Raw genomic sequence first — 18,126 nt, 5'->3', positions numbered from 1 at the left:
AACGATTCAGTCCGCCCAGATAGATCAATGGCCGGCTATTGAGCGGCCTTTTGCATAGGACTTCAATAGGATCCAGTAAACGATTCCTTTTTGACCACCACAATTCCGGATCGGTCGATCCGGAACAGCAGCTACTACTCGGTCGGTCGGTTTAATGCGACCATTAGCTAAGGGCTACGAGCGAACTGAAACTTCGCACGAAAGTTCACCGGGGCCGCGGTCTACCGAAACCTCGAAGGTGGCGCGAAGGTGAAGCCACACTGTGGGCCCGGGCATATGTAAACAAATAGATCCGCCGTGGCCTCGAAGACCAATCAGCCGGGCACGGGGCTCTGGTCGGTTGGAAGGAAAAGTGTGCTTTCCGGCAGAGCGCGCCCCACAAGGCCACAATGAGATCAGCGGCACAGTACGAGTGCCGGAAATCGGCGGAACACCTCCGATTGGCAGGCGGGCCGAGTGAAAACCGGCAGCGAGCCAGTGGTCCATTATTGCCTCGCGCTGGCTACCGGAGTGTGGTCCAATTTTGTTTACGATTACATCGAACCCCATCAGGAGATCCGTGCGTGTGTATGTTTCAGTGTCCGAATGTAGAGTGGAACACACGCGCTGGACAAGGCCAGCCAGCCAGCCAGCCAGCCAGTCCGCCGGAGGAAGTGATGCGAAAAGAAAGCCTCCCCCACGGCAAGGCAAGAGATAAGCGCCTGGTATGAAGCTGACACTGAATCGGCGAGCGATGGTATCGCCCGGTGGCCTAACTGACCAACATAATCCGCCGACGCCGTCGAGTGGTGGCCGGGGGATGATTCCAACATGGCGCTGCGCATGGCCGATGAGCCGCAATGAGGCTATTACGCGCTGGTCAGCCGAAAAAAAAACGAGGAGCAAAAGAAATAAAACATAAAAAATTAACACTTGGCGAAATTGGCACACAAACCTGGCTGGACGGACTGGGCAACCGGCGCTGGGAAACTTATGGCACCGCAGCGCGCAGTGAGCAATGGTCGCGGGTTTATTGCAACAAAACGCTCCCATCAGGTCGCTCGATTTGATGTATGGCCTGTCTTATGGGCCCTATAATTTAGCCCAGTAGCGCAGCAGCTTCAGCGTAACCTCCGTTTGTGCAACCTGCTGCCTGCTCCAACAATCAACCCGACGGAGGGCGATATTGGCCACCGTCGCCACCGCCGCAAAGTCTGCAAATAATTAACCTACAAATTAGCACCCAATTGCGAGCGGGCGCACTACCTACTTACCAGCGCGGCTAGTTGTCCGATTGTCCCCAAATACCGTGGCCTACCACGGTGGGGAGTAAGATATTGTCACGATTTGGTCAACTCGAAATCGGTGAAAGTTACCACCCGATTGTTGGGGGAGCACCCGCAAACAGAGATCCAGTGTGGCCAGTTCTACGGGGAGCAGGAAATATTTGACCCAGAAAGCTGGTCCCGTTGAAGAATGCTCGCGCCAATGGCTTCTCATCAACAATCGCATCCCCAATCACTACGTCACCGCGCGTTGCCTTCTCTGATCGCACCGATCGCGCTCTTTTTTCGCTTTGACTGATTTTGACAGCCAAATGACAGTTTCCATTAGCGAACCAACCACCGTGCTGTATTTACTAACTGTAAACTTCGCGGAACCATATTCGGATGGTGGCGAATCGTACCGTGTGTTTTGTGCGCATCTCCGGAAAGTCCACTGGGTCACTGACCGCAAACCGTGACACGGTTCGTGCGAATAAACGATCGCTGCGCGCTGCCCGTCAATTTGACTATCCCAATAATGCGCCCGCAAACTGTATTTACCGGCGGAGTCGGAAGACACATTAGTGACCCACACTCACGGGCTTGGAAGTGGAGGTTTTTGGACGGCTGCGTCGAGTACGAGTAAACGCCTGGCCCGGGCTGTTCGGTTCGATGGCCCCCTACCGGTGGCCCGTTTCGAGGAGGAACCATCTCGGAGAGTCGTACCTCTCGAACCCGTTAGCTCGCGTTCGCGACTCGCGTGGAATAAATTACACTGTCGCATGTGCCGGAAAGCTGTGCCCACCGGTTCGGCTGTTTCGTTTCTTTCGTTCACGGTGGCCCATGTTGAGAACCTGTTGAGTTATAACACCCGCATGTCTTCTTGGTTATCGCCCCGTTCCAATAATAGTCGGAAGCTACAAACATGTACACGTTGCCTAAATGGTGGACCCTGCTGCTGCCGCTGATAGTCGCCGTAACGGGAACTTCCGCCGAGGTAAGGAGTTCGTGGTCCGTGACGGTCCCCCACGCACACCGTTCTGCCGACAGTGTTGTTCTAATTTGCATTCCAATCTGTTCTTCTTTCCGAATACGTTCTTCACTTGCTTGGCGCTTTCTCCAACACGCCCGTTTTTGGCAATGGACAGGATGTGCTCACATGTCCAAACGGTAAGTACGCCACGCCACTGCTGCGTGTGTCCCCGGCCACTAAACTCTCGATCCCCCCCTTAAACTCTCGATCCCACAGGCTGGAAGCTCCGGGGGCTACACTGCTACAAGTACTTTAACGTGAAACACTCGTGGGAAAAGTCGGCCACACTATGCAAAAGGTAGGGGCGCAAAAAACGGGGTTCGGTATTCAAGAACTAGACCAACCGGTTAACATTCCCCGAAACTCCGAAACAGGTACGGTTCCGAGCTGGTGACGGTCGACTCGTACGACGAGAACAACGCCACGTACCAGATCGCGGCGAGCAGCGAGTACCGGTCGCGGAACAGCGTCAAGTACTGGCTCGGTTTCGCTTCGCTGGACGACCTGCGGACGAACACGCTCGAGTCGACGTCGGGTGATCTGTTCTCGCAGTACTCTGGCTTCTGGTCGATCAGCGAACCGAACCCGCAGGCCGGCGAGTGCGTATCGGCGAACCTCGGCCCGACCGCCCAGAGCTGGGAGTTGCGCTCCTGCGAAACACTGCTCCCGTTCATGTGCAAGGCGCGAGCCTGCCCGCAGAACTCGTTCCACTGCTCAAACGGCGCCTGCGTCAATCAGGCGTACCGGTGCGACGGAAATGATGACTGCGGTGACGGCAGCGACGAGCTGGACTGTAGCGGCAACTGTAACATCTACATGGCTTCGGGCGGTGACGTCATCGAGTCACCCAACTTCCCGCAGAAGTACGCGTCTCTCCGATCGTGCAAGTGGACGCTCGAGGGCCCCCAGGGTAGCAACATCATCCTGCAGTTCCAGGAGTTCGACACGGAGAAGAACTTCGACACGGTCCAGATTCTGGTCGGGAGCCGCACGGAAGACAGTGCCGTTTCGCTGGCCACACTGTCCGGCAAGGGGGACGTGCCGAACCGGACGTTCATTACGGCGTCCAACTTCATGATCATCAAGTTCACCTCGGACGGGAGCGTCGAGAAGAAGGGCTTCCGGGCGACGTGGAAGACGGAACCGCAGACGTGCGGTGGAATGCTGCAGGCCAGTAAGCAGGAGCAGTACTTGAAGAGCCCCGGCTTCCCGCAGGCGTACCCGGGCGGGATCGAGTGTCTGTACGTGATCAACGCGCGCAAGGGCTACACCATTTCGCTCGACGTCCAGGAGCTAGACCTGAACGCGGACAGTGACTTTCTGTTGATTCGCGACGGGGACAGTGCGAACGATCAGCCGATCGCAAAGCTGACGGGGCCGATCGAATCGCGACCGAACCGCGTCATCATCTCGACCGGCAACAAGCTCTACCTGTACTTCAGCACGTCGCTCGCCCAGCCGGCCCGTGGCTTCAGCCTACGCTACGTGGAGGGGTGTACGGCCGTGATCAACGCGGCCAACGGAACCGTCACTTCGCCGGCGTTCAACCTGGCGCCCTACCCGAACAACCAGGAGTGCTACTTTGTCATCCGGAATCCCTCCGGCAAGCCGCTGTCGATGCGGTTCGTCGACTTTGACGTGCATCGATCGGATCTGGTGCAGGTGTTCGACGGACCGTCCACGTCCGGCGTGCGGCTACACGCCGGCAACGGTTTCACGGACAGCAACGCCCCGAAGATCACGCTCACTGCGTCGTCCGGCAAGATGCTGCTCAAGTTCATCACCGACGCTCTGTACAATGGGAAAGGGTAAGTACCCCGAACTGCCAGATTCAGTTGCAGCCCTAATATTAAACTAATTCAACCGGTCGTTTCTACCAGATGGTCTGCTGAGTTCTCGGCCGACTGTCCCGAACTGAAGCCCGGCATCGGCGCCATAGCCAGCAGCCGCGATACGGCGTTCGGAACGGTGATCAACTTCACGTGCCCGATCGGACAGGAGTTTGCCACCGGCAAGCACCGCATCACAACCGTGTGCCAGAACGGAGGCAACTGGAGCATCAGCTACATTCCGGATTGTCAAGGTAGGTGGTCTGGTGCAGTCTTTATCTGCATCTCTTTGGGACGGACGGACTCGTGATGATCCGCGTGTCTCCCCTTTTCGCAGAGGTTTACTGTGGACCGGTGCCACAGATCGACAACGGATTCTCGTTCAAGACAAGCAACGTGACGTACCGCGGTATCGCGACGTACCAGTGCTACGCCGGCTTTGCGTTCGGGTCGGGTCAGTCGACGGAAACGATTTCCTGCCTGGCGGACGGCACCTGGGAACGGCAACCGGCCTGCATGGCCTCGCAGTGTCCGCCACTGCCGGAAGTGTCGCACGCCAACGTGACTGTGCTGAATGGGGGTGGCCGAAGCTACGGTACCATCGTCAACTACGAGTGCATCCCCGGCTACGTCCGGACCGGGCGACCCATTTTGATCTGCATGTCCAACGGCCAGTGGAGCAGCCCGGTGCCGAGCTGTTCGCGCAAACAGTGCTACAAGTAGGTCGCCTCAACCCGTTGCAGGTCCAACCGTGTGCTAACGCGTGTGGTGTACCTTTTGTCCCTAGGCTACCGGAAATCCAAAATGGCTACGTGGTGGACAAAACGCGCGAGTACTACTTCGGCGACGAGGCACGCGCCCAGTGCTACAAAGGCTACCGTCTGATTGGCTCCCATACTGTCAAGTGTAACGAACACCAAGACTTCTCTAATGTTCCGGTTTGTGAAGGTAGGTTGACGATCCCGGAAGGTCCGTAACCGGCCAACGCTGACTTGCTAATCGCTTTGCTTTCACCACCGCAGATATTGATGAATGTCAAACGTCACAGTGTGATGCGAGTTCGACCGAGTGTATGAATGCGGCCGGTTCGTTCCATTGCAAGTGTAAGGCCGGTTACACCTCGTCCATGGAATGCCGTCCGGTGGTCGATTTGGGACTCTCGAACGGTGGCATTTCCGACGACAGTATAACGGTGTCGTCGACCGCCAGTGGCTTCGAAAAAGGCGTAAGTACCCATTATTTGCGGTTTAACTTTCCCAGAACTTTACCGTGCCCAGGTAGTGTGGGTACCTGAACGGGGCCACAATGGGACGGGAACAGGTATTGTTAAGTATTATGGCTAATGCATCCGGTATATACCGGTTCCCGTGTTTATTGATTGACCCTGAACCGTCGTCATTGACCGGAAAGTCGGCCACCATTTTCGAGGATGACTAGATGATGGGGAGCGTTCGCAATGTCGCTTGTTGTGCTCCATCACAGGTTACTAGATGCTGTGCCCCGAACGCAGCTGCCATAAATTTTAAGCAATCCACGAGAACTCCTTTCACTCCCACTGATTCCAATTCCGATTGGCGCGTGTGCCAAAAGCCGAGTACGAATGGGAAAATGACTACAACCTACGCCATATCGCTCCGCTTGCAGATGATCCGCCTCAATTCCATCGGCTGGTGCGGTAATGGGAAGGAGCGCGCCTCGAACTGGGTAGTGATCGACATGAAGGCACCGACGGTGGTGCGTGGCTTCCGTACCATGTCCGTCCAGCGGATGGACGGATCGCTAGCGTTCACGTCCGCCATTCGGCTCGAGTACTCCGACAACATTACCGACGTGTTCAAGGACTACGCGAACCCGGACGGGACGGCGGTCGAGTTCCGCATACTGGAGCCGACGCTCTCGATCCTGAACCTGCCGGTGCCGATCGAAGCGCGGTACATCAAGTTTAAGATCCAAGACTCTGTCGTCGCACCGTGTATCAAGCTGGAGATTATGGGCTGCACCCGGCTCGATTGTTTGGACGTGAACGAGTGCACCAAGGACAACGGGGGCTGCAACCAGAAGTGCGTGAACTCACCCGGCTCGTTCAAGTGCGCCTGCAACTTTGGCTACGAGCTGTTCCGCCAGAACGGAACCGAAGGGTAAGTTCCGGACCACGTTGCCCGTTGCCTCATTATCACGGACGCGACTTATCAAATCGTACCGTTTTCCGTAGGTTCTTCATCGAGCGTCACGAAACGGGTGCGAAAGATGGCGACATCTATCAGCGCAATAAGACGTGCGTCCGCAAAATGTGTCCATCGTTGTCGGATCCGGAGAACGGGAAGCTGCTGAGCAGCGCGATCCATCACCATTTCGGTGACGTGGTACGCTTCCACTGCAACTTCGGCTACGTCCTATCCGGCAGCTCGTCGCTGTCCTGCATGTCCAACGGCAACTGGAACGCATCGATGCCCAAGTGCTTGAGTACGTATCGCCCCTTAGGGTCCCCTTGTGCAAGGTCCCCTTTTCATTGAGTTCCCCTTTTCGTTCCTACCGCTCACAGGTGCCAAGTGTGTCTCGCTGCCGGACGACGAGAAGGAGGGTCTGTTTGTGACGCGCGGTGAACAAAGCGACATCCTGGTGCCGTTCAACGAGAACATCACGCTGGACTGTACGTCTCCGGGCAAGCACATCGGCCGGACGGCCATTTCGTCGTTCCGCCAGTGTGTGTTCGATCCGCAGCCCGGCTACCCGGACTACTGGCTTTCGGGGGTGCTGCCGACCTGCTCGCGAGCCGACTGTGGTCTCCCGATGCCGACGGCCGGCGCTGAGTACGGTCAGTACGCGGACACGAAGTACAAAAGCTCGTTCTTCTTCGGCTGCCAGAACACGTTCAAGTTGGCGGGCCAGACCACGATGAACGACAACGTGGTGCGCTGCCAGGCGAACGGTGTCTGGGACTTTGGGGATCTACGGTGCGAGGGTCCGGTTTGCGTCGACCCCGGGCGCCCGAACGATGGCTTCCAGGTGGCCAACAGCTACGAGCAGGGATCGGAGGTGTTGTTCGGGTGCTCCCGGACCGGGTACATTCTGATCAACCCGCGGCCGATTAGCTGCGTGAAGCAGCCGGAGTGTAAGACGATCAAACCGATCGGCATCTCGTCCGGGCTAATCCCGGACAGTGCGATCAACGCGACTTCGGAGCGGGGCAACTATGAGGCGAAGAACGTGCGGCTCAACTCGGTCACCGGGTGGTGCGGCAAGCAGGAAACGTTTACGTACGTCAGCGTGGACCTTGGAAAGGTGCACCGCGTTAAGGCGCTCCTGGTGAAGGGAGTCGTCACGAACGACATCGTTGGTCGGCCGACGGAGATCCGGTTCTTTTACAAGCAATCCGAGAAAGAGGACTACGTAGTGTACTTCCCCAACTTTAACCTCACCAAGCGCGATCCGGGCAACTACGGAGAGCTGGCCATGATCACGCTACCGAAGTACGTGCAGGCCCGCTTCGTCATCCTCGGCATCGTGAGCTACATGGACAACCCTTGCCTGAAGTTCGAGCTGATGGGCTGCGAGGAGCCGGCGGCCGGGGAACCGCTGCTCGGCTACGATTACGGTTACTCGCCGTGCGTCGACAACGAACCGCCAATCTTCCAGAACTGCCCCCAGCAACCGATCCTGGTGCGCCGCGGCCCGAACGGTGAGGTGCTGCCACTGAACTTTACCGAGCCGACCGCCCTGGACAACTCGGGCTCGATCGCCCGGTTGGAGGTGAAACCGCCGCACTTCAAGACGACCAGCTACGCACTCGAGAACACCGTCGTCAAGTACATCGCGTACGACTACGACGGCAACGTGGCGATCTGCGAGATCAACGTGACGGTGCCGGACATTACGCCGCCGCTGCTCGACTGCCCGCAGAGCTTCGTGATCGAGCTGGGCGACAAGCAGGCGAACTACTACGTCAACTTTAACGACACGATCAAGCGAGTCAAAGCGTCGGACGGGTCCGGAGACGTTCGGATCGAGTACGTACCGGAGGCGGCCTCGATACCACTCGGTGGCTTCCAGAACGTGACGGTTGTGGCGACGGATCGGTTCAACAATCGGGCCAGCTGCAACTTCCAGGTTTCGGTCCAGCCGACCCAGTGCGTCGACTGGGACCTGCAAGCGCCGGGCAACGGGGACATCAAGTGCGTGACGCAGGAGTCGGGCGGCGTCGAGTGTGAGGCCACCTGCAACCCGGGCTTCCGGTTCACGGACGCCGACAAGCGGAAGGTGTTTGCGTGCAAGAAGGGTCGCTTCTGGAAGCCGTCCGCCGTCGTGCCGGATTGCGTGTCGGAGAACACGCAGCGGGCCGACTACCAGGTCGTGGCGACGACCACGTACCGCGCGAACGGCGTCGTCTCGGAGCCGTGCCTACCGCAGTACCAGGAGCAGACGGCCAAGCACTTTGCCGCCCTCAGCGGTGTCCTGTCGCAGCGCTGCTCGGCCGTGTACGTCAACATGAACGTGACGATCCTGCGGTCGGTGCCGCGTCTGCTCGAGGAGAACGTCGTCCAGATGGACTTTATCCTGCTGATCGACCCGGCCGTCAAGCAGCCCCAGCTGTACGACCTGTGCGGCTCCACGCTGAACCTGATCTTTGACCTGAGCGTTCCGTACGCCAGCGCAGCCATCGAGCCGCTCTCGAACGTGAAGGCGATCGGTAGCGAGTGTCCCCCGTTGCGTGCCCTCAAGAGCGCCATCTCGCGCGGCTTCACGTGCGGCGTCGGTGAGGTGCTGAACATGGACACGAACGATGTGCCGCGCTGTCTGCACTGCCCGGCCGGCACGTATGCCGGTGAACACCAGAAAGCATGCTCGCCGTGCCCGAAGGGCTTCTACCAACACCGGGAACGGCAAGGCTCTTGTCTGAAGTGTCCAGTCGGCACTTACACGCGCGAAGACGGATCGAAGGCCGTTCAGGCGTGCGTCCCGATCTGCGGCTACGGTACCTACTCACCGACCGGACTCGTGCCGTGCCTGGAGTGCCCACGGAACTCGTTCTCGGCCACGCCACCACTCGGCGGATTCCGCGACTGTCAGGCGTGTCCGGCCAGTACCTTCACGTACCAACCGGCGGCCCAGTCCGAGGCCGACTGTCGGCGCAAGTGTGCCCCCGGCACTTACTCGTCCACCGGGCTGGCTCCGTGTTCGCCGTGTCCGAAGAATTTCTACCAAACGGCAGAGGGCGCCACCACGTGCACCGAGTGCCCGTCGGGGCGGCGTACCGACACGAGCGGCTCGCTAACGGCCGACGATTGCCGGCCGATCACGTGCAACGAGAACTCCTGCCAGCACGGTGGGCTGTGTGTTCCGCTCGGCCACGACATCCACTGCTTCTGCCCGGCCGGTTTCAGCGGCGCCCGGTGCGAGTCCGATATCGACGAGTGTGCGTCGCAACCGTGCTACAACGGTGGCACCTGTCGGGATCTGCCGCAGGGTTACGAGTGCCGATGCGCCCGTGGCTACTCGGGTATCAACTGCCAGGAGGCGGCGAGCGACTGCGATGCGGATCCGTGCCCGGCACGCGCCATGTGCAAGGATGAGCCCGGCTTCGGCAACTTCACGTGCATGTGCCGCAGCGGATACACCGGCGACAACTGTGACGTCACGATCGACCCGTGCACCGCCGGCGACAACCCGTGCGGCAACGGGGCGACCTGCGTCGCGCTGCAGCAGGGTCGCTTCCGGTGCGAGTGCACCGCCGGCTGGGAGGGTCACATGTGCACCGTCAACACGGACGACTGCGCCGAGAAGCCTTGCCTGCTGGGGGCCAACTGCACCGATCTGGTGGCCGACTTTAGTTGCGCCTGTCCGCACGGTTTCACCGGCAAGCGGTGCCAGGAGAAGGTCAACCTGTGCCTGGCCGAGCCGTGCAATCACGGGATGTGCGTGGACCGGTACTTCTACCACGAGTGCGTCTGCGAGCCGGGCTGGGAGGGCCGGGCGTGTGACGCGAACGTGGACGACTGTGCCAGCGGCCCGTGCGAGAACGGCGGAGCGTGTACGGATTTGACCAACGACTACTCGTGCACGTGCACCGACGGGTACACGGGCAAGAACTGTCAGCACCCGATCGACGACTGCGAGAGTGGCCCTTGCCACAACGGAGGCACCTGCGTGGACCGGCTGGACGGCGTGACGTGCCTTTGCCGGCCCGGTTTCGTGGGTGTGCAGTGCGAGACGGACCGTAACGAGTGCCTGAGCGATCCGTGCAACGCGATCGGCACGGAGAAGTGCCTCGATCGGGAGAACGCGTTCGAGTGCGCGTGCCGACAGGGCTTCGAGGGGACGCTGTGCGAGCGCGACCGGGATGACTGCGAGTACAGCCCTTGCCAGAACGGAGGCAGCTGCGTTGATCGGGTCGGAGGGTTCGAGTGCGAGTGCCCGGCCGGCTGGACCGGTGAACGGTGTGACCGGCAGGTGACGGCGTGCGACGTCGAGCGGCCGTGCAAGAACGACGCCCAGTGCATCGACCTGTTCGAGGACTTCTTCTGCGTGTGCCCGAGCGGCACCGATGGCAAGCAGTGCGAGACGGCACCGGACCGGTGCATCGGCCACCCGTGTATGCACGAGGGCCAGTGCAAGGACTACGGATCGGGGCTGAACTGTTCCTGCTCGGCCGACTTTGCCGGTGTCGGCTGTCAGTACGAGTTTGATGCGTGCGAGGCCGGCACCTGCCAGAATGGGGCCACGTGTGTGGACCGGGGCAGCGGCTACCAGTGTGTCTGCCCGCCCGGCTACACCGGCCGGAACTGCGAGACGGACCAGGTCGACTGCCGGGACAACTCGTGCCCGCCGGGGGCGGTTTGCGTGGACCTCACGAACGACTTCTACTGCCAGTGCCCGTTCAATCTGACCGGCGATGACTGCCGGAAGTGTAAGTCACGCACGCGCGTCGGAGTGTTTGTGGCACCAGCCTAACTCTAACCTCTCTACCCCCCTGTAGCGGTCCAAATTGACTACGATCTGTACTTCAACGATCCGTACCACTCGTCCGCGTCGCAGGTGGTGCCATTCTACACCGCCTCGCCCGACAGTCTGACGCTGGCGCTGTGGGTCCAGTTTGCCCAGAAGGATGACACCGGGATCTTCATCACCCTGTACTCGGCCAGGTACGTAGAGCCTGCTCGGCCAGGGGATCGTCTAGTGCTAATCTTGCGTCGGCTCTCTCCCACAGCTCGCCGAACGTGATGAGCACGAGGCGGCGCACGATGCTGCAGGCGCACTCGAGCGGTGTCCAGGTGTCGTTCTTCGAGGACCTCCCGGATGTGTTCCTACCGTTCAAGGAGTACAGCACCATCAACGATGGCCAGTGGCACCACATCGCCGTGGTGTGGAGCGGCAAAACCGGTCAGCTGATGCTCATCACCGAAGGATTCATCGCCAGCAAAGCCGAGTACGGCGTGGCCCGTGCGCTGCCCAAGTAGTAAGTACAACGCGTCCAAAGGTCCGGCATGTCCTCTAACGCGCTCTTCTTTCGCGCTGCCACAGCTGCTGGCCGGTGCTCGGTGCACCGCTGTTGGAGGGTGCCCGCAAGGAGAAGTACAGCGACCTCGGGTTCCAGGGCAAGCTGACCAAGGTGCAGATCTGGAGCCGCGCCCTGGACGTGACGAACGAGATCCAGAAGCAGGTGCGCGATTGCCGCAGCGAGCCGGTGCTCTACAAGAACCTCATCCTGAACTGGGCCGGCTACGAGCAAACGCTGGGCGGTGTCCAGCGTTCCGTGCCGTCAACGTGTGGCCAGAAGAAGTGCAAACCGGGCTACGCCGGCCCGAACTGTCAGCAGCTGCAGGCGGATCGTGAACCACCGGTGGTCGAGTTCTGCCCGTCGGATCTGTGGGTCGTGGCCAAGAACGGATCGACGGTGGTTAACTGGGAGGAGCCACGGTTCAACGACAATACGGGCATTTCGAAGATTGTCGAGCGGAACGGACACCGGTCGGGCGAAACGCTGCTGTGGGGCATCTACGACGTGATGTACCTGGCGTATGATGCGGCCGGCAACACGGCCTCCTGTGGCTTCCGGGTGACGATTGTGGCCGAGTTTTGCCCGGCCCTGGCCGACCCGCTCGGTGGTTCGCAGAGCTGCAAGGACTGGGGTGCTGGTGGCCAGTTCAAGGTGTGCGAAGTGTCGTGCAACCCGGGCATGAAGTTCTCGCAGGTGGTGCCTAAGTTCTACACGTGCGGCTCGGAGGGCTTCTGGCGGCCGACGGTGCAACCGACCGTGCCGCTGGTGTACCCGTCCTGCTCGCCGACCAAACCGGCCCAGCGCCTCATCCGCATCCAGATGCAGTTCCCCTCGGATGTGCTGTGTAACGAGGCGGGCCAGGGTGTGTTGCGGCAGCGGATCAAGAACGCGATCAATGCACTGAACCGTGACTGGAACCTGTGCTCGTACTCGATGGAAGGTTCGCGCGAGTGCCGCAACGTGGAGATCGACGTGCGCTGCGATCGTAATCGCCATCCGAACAACATCGTCAAGCGACAAACGGTCTTGCAGATCTCGGTCAACCCGGAGAGTGCGTACGCCATCAATGCCACCATTCCGATCAAGAGGTAAGAGCGACACCCAGGGTCAGGCCTAGGGATCCGCACGACACACAGAGGTTGACCGCTTTTGTTTCCCTCCCCGGGCTGCAGTGAAATCGTAAGCAACTCCAACGGCCAGCGGTTGAACACGGTAAATTTGCTCGAGCGGCTCATCCTGGAGGAGAACCAGTTTGCCGTGCAGGACATCCTGCCCAACACGTTCGGTGACGCGGCTTCGCTCAACCTCACCACCGAGTACGCCTGCCCGCAGGGTCAGGTGGTGGTCGAGCCCGACTGCGTCCCATGTGCCGTCGGGACGTTCTTCAACGTGTCGAGCAAGACGTGCTTGCCGTGTCCGGAAGGATCGTACCAGCCCGAGATTGGTCAGCTGCAGTGCAAGAGTTGCCCGAAGATTGCGGGTCGCCCGGGCGTGACCGCACTGGTCGGGGCCAGATCGGCCGTCGAATGCAAAGGTAGTCGTCAGGTTAGGGCGCCCGGCGGAATGCGGAATCTAACCCGTTTTCTGTCTCATCCCCAGAACGATGCGCTGCCGGAAAGTATCTTGATTCGGTAACTGGCCTCTGTCAACCGTGCGGCTTCGGGTACTATCAGCCGAACGAGGGGTCCTTCTCGTGCGAGATCTGCGGCCTGGGTCAGACGACGCGTACGGCGGAAGCGACGAGCAAGGGCGAGTGCCGCGATGAGTGCAACTCTGGCATGCAGCTCGGGCTGGAGGGCAAGTGTGAGCCGTGTCCGCGCGGAACCTACCGCAAGCAAGGTGTCCACCCGTCGTGCCTGTCCTGCCCGAACGGGCGCACCACCGCCAAGCTGGGGTCGTCCAATGTCGAGGAGTGTTCGCTGCCCATCTGCTCTCCCGGAACGTATCTCAACGGTACGCTGAACGTGTGCGTCGAGTGCCGCAAGGGCTTCTACCAGTCCGAACACCAGCAAACGTCGTGCGTCCCCTGTCCACCCAATCACACCACCCGTAGTACCGCTGCGGTAAGTAGTGGAGGGCGAAATGTCGCGACGGGCTATATGGTTCTGGTCTTTGACCCGTGGACTCGTGCTTGCATTACAGAACAACAAAAACGAATGCATTAACCCGTGCGAGGACGTGATGGATGGTTCGCCGCGCTGCGATCCGAACGCCTTCTGCATCCTGATACCGGAAACGTCCGACTTCAAGTGCGAATGCAAACCGGGCTTCAATGGCACCGGAATGGAGTGCTCTGGTAGGTGGTCGCGCGGTTCTTCTGGGAGATTGCCACAGATTGCTCACTGGTCCCGTTCTTCCTCAGACATGTGTAATGGATTCTGCGAAAACTCTGGCCACTGCGTGAAGGATGCCAAGGGGCTGCCGTCGTGCCGCTGCAAGGGATCGTTTACCGGCACCAAGTGCACGGAGCGGTCCGAGTTCGCCTACATCGCCGGAGGTGTGGCGGCCACCGTTATCTTCATCATACTGATCGTCCTGTTGATTTGGATGATTTGTGCAAGGTTCGTAGTAGGCTTGGCGCACCGGGTTTCGCCGCCATTTCGGTTGCACAGTAATGCGAGCTTCCTCCTTTTCCATCACCCATTCACTGCAGAGCAAACCGCAAGCGGGACCCGAAGAAGATCATTTCGCCTGCCGCCGACCAGACCGGTTCGCAGGTCAACTTCTACTACGGAGCCCACACGCCATATGCCGAAAGTATTGCTCCGTCGCATCACAGCACCTACGCGCACTACTACGACGACGAGGAGGACGGTTGGGAGATGCCCAACTTCTACAACGAAACCTATCTCAAAGATGGTAAGACTGGCTATAATTCTGTCGCGAACGAGTCCCCCTAACCCGGTGCCCCGGTTCGTTCGCAGATCAATTCATCGGAGTGCAGGGTACCAATGGAAAGCTTAACTCGTTGGCCCGGTCCAACGCTTCGTTGTACGGGACGAAGGACGATCTGTACGATCGGCTAAAACGTCACGCTTATACCGGTAAAAAAGGTAAGAGCAGGTCAAAGGCGGCGGCCCCCAGCAACCATTCGGCCATTGACGCTAATCCTCTCATCTTTCCTTCTTTTTACGGTAGACAAAAGCGACACCGACAGTGAGGAGCACTAGTGCATCGTTGTTAATTTAAGTCCTAGCTCATACGAAAATCCCTTCAAAATACTCTTGTAAAAAAATATTAAGTAGAACAAGGCAAACGAAAGCGCGGAGCACAAGCATGCGGGAAACAACCTTTTCATAAAATAAAATGTATGTTTTAAATTACGACTTTTAATATGAGTGTTGTGGACCTTTCTTTTCTTGCAATCGATCATCGATCGGACTGATGACCTGTTTGAATTACGAAGAAGGATGCGAAAGCGTTATCATGGTTTATTGTCGGTGTGGTGTGTGGTTCGCAGTTCGTTAATGTACAAACCTTGTGCATTGTTCAGCTTTCGAAAGATGCCATAATTATAGCATCGCGGTTTGCTGGTGTGTGCTCAACAAAGTTCAACAACTGCAGTATCCAACCCACGGCTGTAGACCCCAATCAGTCAGCGTAAACAACACGGACCATCAAACGGTAAACACAACTTCGAGTGCTACGGTCCTGCGGCAAGCATTTCTGTTTGTTTTATCGTTAACAATAACCGATTGCCTACGTTCTGTGGTCTGAATTCACGGTTCTTACGTCGAAGAGAAGTTCTGCGAGGAGACATTCCAGAGTAGTGTTTCGAACTCGTCTAAAGTAATAGCAGTTACACCCGATACCGGCTCTGCGGAGTACAAGTAGCTCACAATGGATACGCTCATAGCCAACGCTGATGCGTGGACTTTTAAGATAGAAAAGGACATGAACGAACAGTTTGGAGCCCTTTCGCTTCCCTTTCCCGGCATGGACAGTACGTTGGGTGATACTGTAGAGGGGAGCCCCTTCGATCCGGATCCGACACGAGGCCGGCGATTAACTACTTGATGTTTCCTCTGACTGTTCCACAGAATCCACCGCGGCCGTCTGTCTATTCTTCAACTCATCCGATGGAACCGAGTGCCAAAAGGGAAACTCGTGCCCTTTCCGACACATCCGCGGCGATCGCACGATCGTGTGCAAACACTGGCTGCGGGGACTGTGCAAGAAGGGTGACCAGTGCGAGTTCCTGCACGAGTACGATATGACCAAGATGCCCGAGTGTTACTTCTACTCACGGTTCAACGCCTGCCACAACAAGGAGTGCCCGTTCTTGCACATCGATCCGGAGAGCAAGATCAAAGACTGCCCGTGGTACGATCGTGGGTTCTGCCGGCACGGCCCGAACTGTCGGCATCGGCACGTGCGCCGGGTGCTGTGCAATAACTATCTGGCCGGCTTCTGTCCCGATGGGCCCGAGTGTAAGTACATGCACCCACGGTTCGAGCTACCGCCACCGCCGGAAATCAAGGATCAAACACCGAAGCGACCCACCACCTGCCACTACTGCGGCGAACTGGGCCACAAAGCATCCTACTGTCCAAAGATGCCACAGGAGGTAAGAGAGCGGGTGAGACGCAAGTTGGGGTGAACACTAAGGAGCGAGGTTTTTCTCTGCTTTCGGTCAACAGCAACGCGAAGCTACGCAGCGGATGGAAGATGCCAAGTATCGAGCGCTCGGGTACTACAAACATCGGATTCATCAGGAACAGGCCCACAATGCTGGTGGCGAGGAGGGTGGCAATTTCATGCCACAAAAGCCACCACCGCGACCCATAGAAGAGATTACGTGAGTATTGGCGCTAACCAGCTATTCTTATCGGGCGAAAGTGATCGAATTCCTACCTCTTTCGTGACAGGTGTTTCAAGTGCGGCCTCAAGGGTCATTATGCCAACAAGTGCACCAAGGGACATTTGGCGTTCCTCTCGAACAACGTCCAGCGGAAATAGGTTATCGAATGATTTTGTTTAAGAAAAGAACGTGAGAAATAAATATAATAACATTACGCACCGCTAACGCCTAGAACTGTTTACGGAACTCCCAGTGGGTTTGGTTTATTAATTCGATTAAAGTTCCCGCAATCCACTCCCGAGTTCGGCATCACGATTCGCACCTAGTTCCGTTGTAAAACGCTATAGACGACCAGCCCGTTCGTACTTATCCGCGTCCTTTAAGGTGTACGCCGGGCGGTACGTTTCATCCCCGGTGCTCGTTTCGATCTTCAGATGAGGATTCGGTATCGTGTTTGTTCTGTCACCGATCGATGTGTAGCTGAAACATGGTGCGTGGCAAACCCCGACAGGTTAGAATGCGTCTCGATCGATCATTTTACCCGCTCGCGTTACCCTTGGTCGTATAGAGAACAGTAGGGCACGTTGTGATCGCGAATGTAGCTCCAAATATCGTCACACGTCCACTCGAGCAGTGGATTGATGCGCATCAGCTTCGGCCAGCCTTCGTCGGTTTCCTGAAACAATGGATCCTTTGTATTACGCAACCGTGAAGCTTCGACCGGCGACCGATGACCGGTTGCTACCTTGAACGGTTCCAGCCGTTCACAGTACGGATCCGTTTTCCGTGAGCCCATGATGCAGGCTTTGATCTGTCGATCCTCCTGGCAGATGGCCTCGAGCGCCGTCTTTATGCTGCCAGTGACGGTCGCTATCGAGATGCCGTAGTGTTCCCTACAAACTTCCACAAACTCTTCGATCTCACTGAAAGGATTCAAGGGACGAACATAGATACATTTGACCCGCTTCGCTTCCTTTCGGTTCATATTGTGGATAATGTCTAATAGCACCGTACAATCCTTGCCACCGTTGAACGATACGAACAGTTCGTCGGGCCCAAACATGGTCAGTGCCCGGTCGATTATCTGCACACAACACAGGGAAAGAAATCAACCATTAGCGTTAAGCCGCAGGAAGGGCCAGCTGGCCACGTTCTTACCTTAAGCGTTGCTTCAAGCTTGTCCATGTTTAAACAAGCAATAAAATATAACGCGGCGATTCGAAGTGATGTCTATAACGACACCCGACACGGAACCTAGTGGCTAGTGTTTGCAATCGTTTATTCTCTCGGCGCTGTCAGAAGGGTTAGTCAAGGTGTCTTCATTTGAGGGTACCGCTCAGAAGCGCCCTGAAAGGTCCAGCGCGATCTGATGCAATTTTTATGCATGTTGGCCGGACTGACTAGGTTTGGACTAGAAAAATCCCGAAAGAAAAACACCGTTCTTCGAAAAGCATTGAAAGTTAATAACATAGTTTCAAAAAATATATAATAAAGAAACTCGGTCTAACCGGAATCGATGCTGTCTTGCCATCTCACACGGTGGCTACCATCGCTGAGGACGGTTCAAGAAGACTTGGCGTGCTGGTTCGTCGCCCACCATTCTCATGAATTGACCAGCCCACCGGATCCTGGCGAGGCGGATACGCGGCACGATACCGCGTGACGTCCTAAAGTGCTCTTTTTCAAAGCAACCGTCAAATTTCGGATGAATTGAACGAACCACC

At 57.7% G+C, this 18,126-nt stretch overlaps 3 protein-coding genes across 3 annotated transcripts; 2 read left to right on the top strand and 1 right to left on the bottom strand.

Moving 5' to 3' along the window:
* Nucleotides 1–2,169: 2,169 nt before the first annotated feature.
* LOC131208716 (uncharacterized) lies at nt 2,170–14,821 on the top strand. Its single transcript, XM_058201547.1, has 21 exons — nt 2,170–2,241; nt 2,393–2,414; nt 2,494–2,575; nt 2,652–4,085; nt 4,158–4,360; nt 4,444–4,825; nt 4,894–5,054; nt 5,129–5,331; nt 5,751–6,244; nt 6,319–6,569; nt 6,649–11,010; nt 11,080–11,245; nt 11,311–11,559; nt 11,625–12,689; nt 12,774–13,135; nt 13,201–13,664; nt 13,744–13,897; nt 13,964–14,162; nt 14,255–14,460; nt 14,526–14,654; nt 14,740–14,821. The coding sequence occupies exons 1-21, from the start codon at nt 2,170–2,172 to the stop codon at nt 14,769–14,771; spliced, it is 10,692 nt and encodes a 3,563-aa protein (XP_058057530.1). The 3' UTR covers nt 14,772–14,821.
* Nucleotides 14,822–15,355: 534 nt separating this feature from the next.
* On the top strand, nt 15,356–16,627 carry LOC131210055 (cleavage and polyadenylation specificity factor subunit 4). The gene is made up of 4 exons (XM_058203246.1): nt 15,356–15,544; nt 15,642–16,168; nt 16,242–16,399; nt 16,470–16,627. The coding sequence occupies exons 1-4, from the start codon at nt 15,442–15,444 to the stop codon at nt 16,558–16,560; spliced, it is 879 nt and encodes a 292-aa protein (XP_058059229.1). The 5' UTR covers nt 15,356–15,441; the 3' UTR covers nt 16,561–16,627.
* Nucleotides 16,628–16,664: 37 nt separating this feature from the next.
* LOC131210359 (FAD synthase-like) lies at nt 16,665–17,690 on the bottom strand. Its single transcript, XM_058203595.1, has 4 exons — nt 17,561–17,690; nt 17,148–17,486; nt 16,957–17,078; nt 16,665–16,882 (listed from the first exon to the last, which is right to left on the bottom strand). The coding sequence occupies exons 1-4, from the start codon at nt 17,585–17,587 to the stop codon at nt 16,744–16,746; spliced, it is 627 nt and encodes a 208-aa protein (XP_058059578.1). The 5' UTR covers nt 17,588–17,690; the 3' UTR covers nt 16,665–16,743.
* Between the last annotated feature and the right edge of the window lie 436 nt (nt 17,691–18,126).

Source organism: Anopheles bellator, chromosome 2 (genome assembly GCF_943735745.2).
Source record: "Anopheles bellator chromosome 2, idAnoBellAS_SP24_06.2, whole genome shotgun sequence".
NCBI lineage: Eukaryota > Metazoa > Arthropoda > Insecta > Diptera > Culicidae > Anopheles > Anopheles bellator.
Note: the sequence above shows the minus strand (reverse complement) of the source record. Positions and strands in the feature narration are given on the sequence as shown.

What these genes read in the sequence shown, in the direction of transcription:
- LOC131210359 (XM_058203595.1), bottom strand. Translation starts at nt 17,587, where the DNA reads ATGGACAAGCTTGAAGCAACGCTTAAG. An exon ending in AACGGCTGGAACCGTTCAAG is followed by an intron (nt 17,079 to 17,147) that starts GTAGCAACCGGT and finishes CCATTGTTTCAG; the next exon opens with GAAACCGACGAAGGCTGGCC. An exon ending in TGTTCTCTATACGACCAAGG is followed by an intron (nt 16,883 to 16,956) that starts GTAACGCGAGCG and finishes ACCATGTTTCAG; the next exon opens with CTACACATCGATCGGTGACA.
- LOC131210055 (XM_058203246.1), top strand. Translation starts at nt 15,442, where the DNA reads ATGGATACGCTCATAGCCAACGCTGATGCGTGGACTTTTAAGATAGAA. An exon ending in TCCCTTTCCCGGCATGGACA is followed by an intron (nt 15,545 to 15,641) that starts GTACGTTGGGTG and finishes ACTGTTCCACAG; the next exon opens with AATCCACCGCGGCCGTCTGT. An exon ending in GTCCAAAGATGCCACAGGAG is followed by an intron (nt 16,169 to 16,241) that starts GTAAGAGAGCGG and finishes TTCGGTCAACAG; the next exon opens with CAACGCGAAGCTACGCAGCG.
- LOC131208716 (XM_058201547.1), top strand. Translation starts at nt 2,170, where the DNA reads ATGTACACGTTGCCTAAATGGTGGACCCTGCTGCTGCCGCTGATAGTC. An exon ending in GCTCTGTACAATGGGAAAGG is followed by an intron (nt 4,086 to 4,157) that starts GTAAGTACCCCG and finishes CGTTTCTACCAG; the next exon opens with ATGGTCTGCTGAGTTCTCGG. An exon ending in CGCCAGAACGGAACCGAAGG is followed by an intron (nt 6,245 to 6,318) that starts GTAAGTTCCGGA and finishes CGTTTTCCGTAG; the next exon opens with GTTCTTCATCGAGCGTCACG.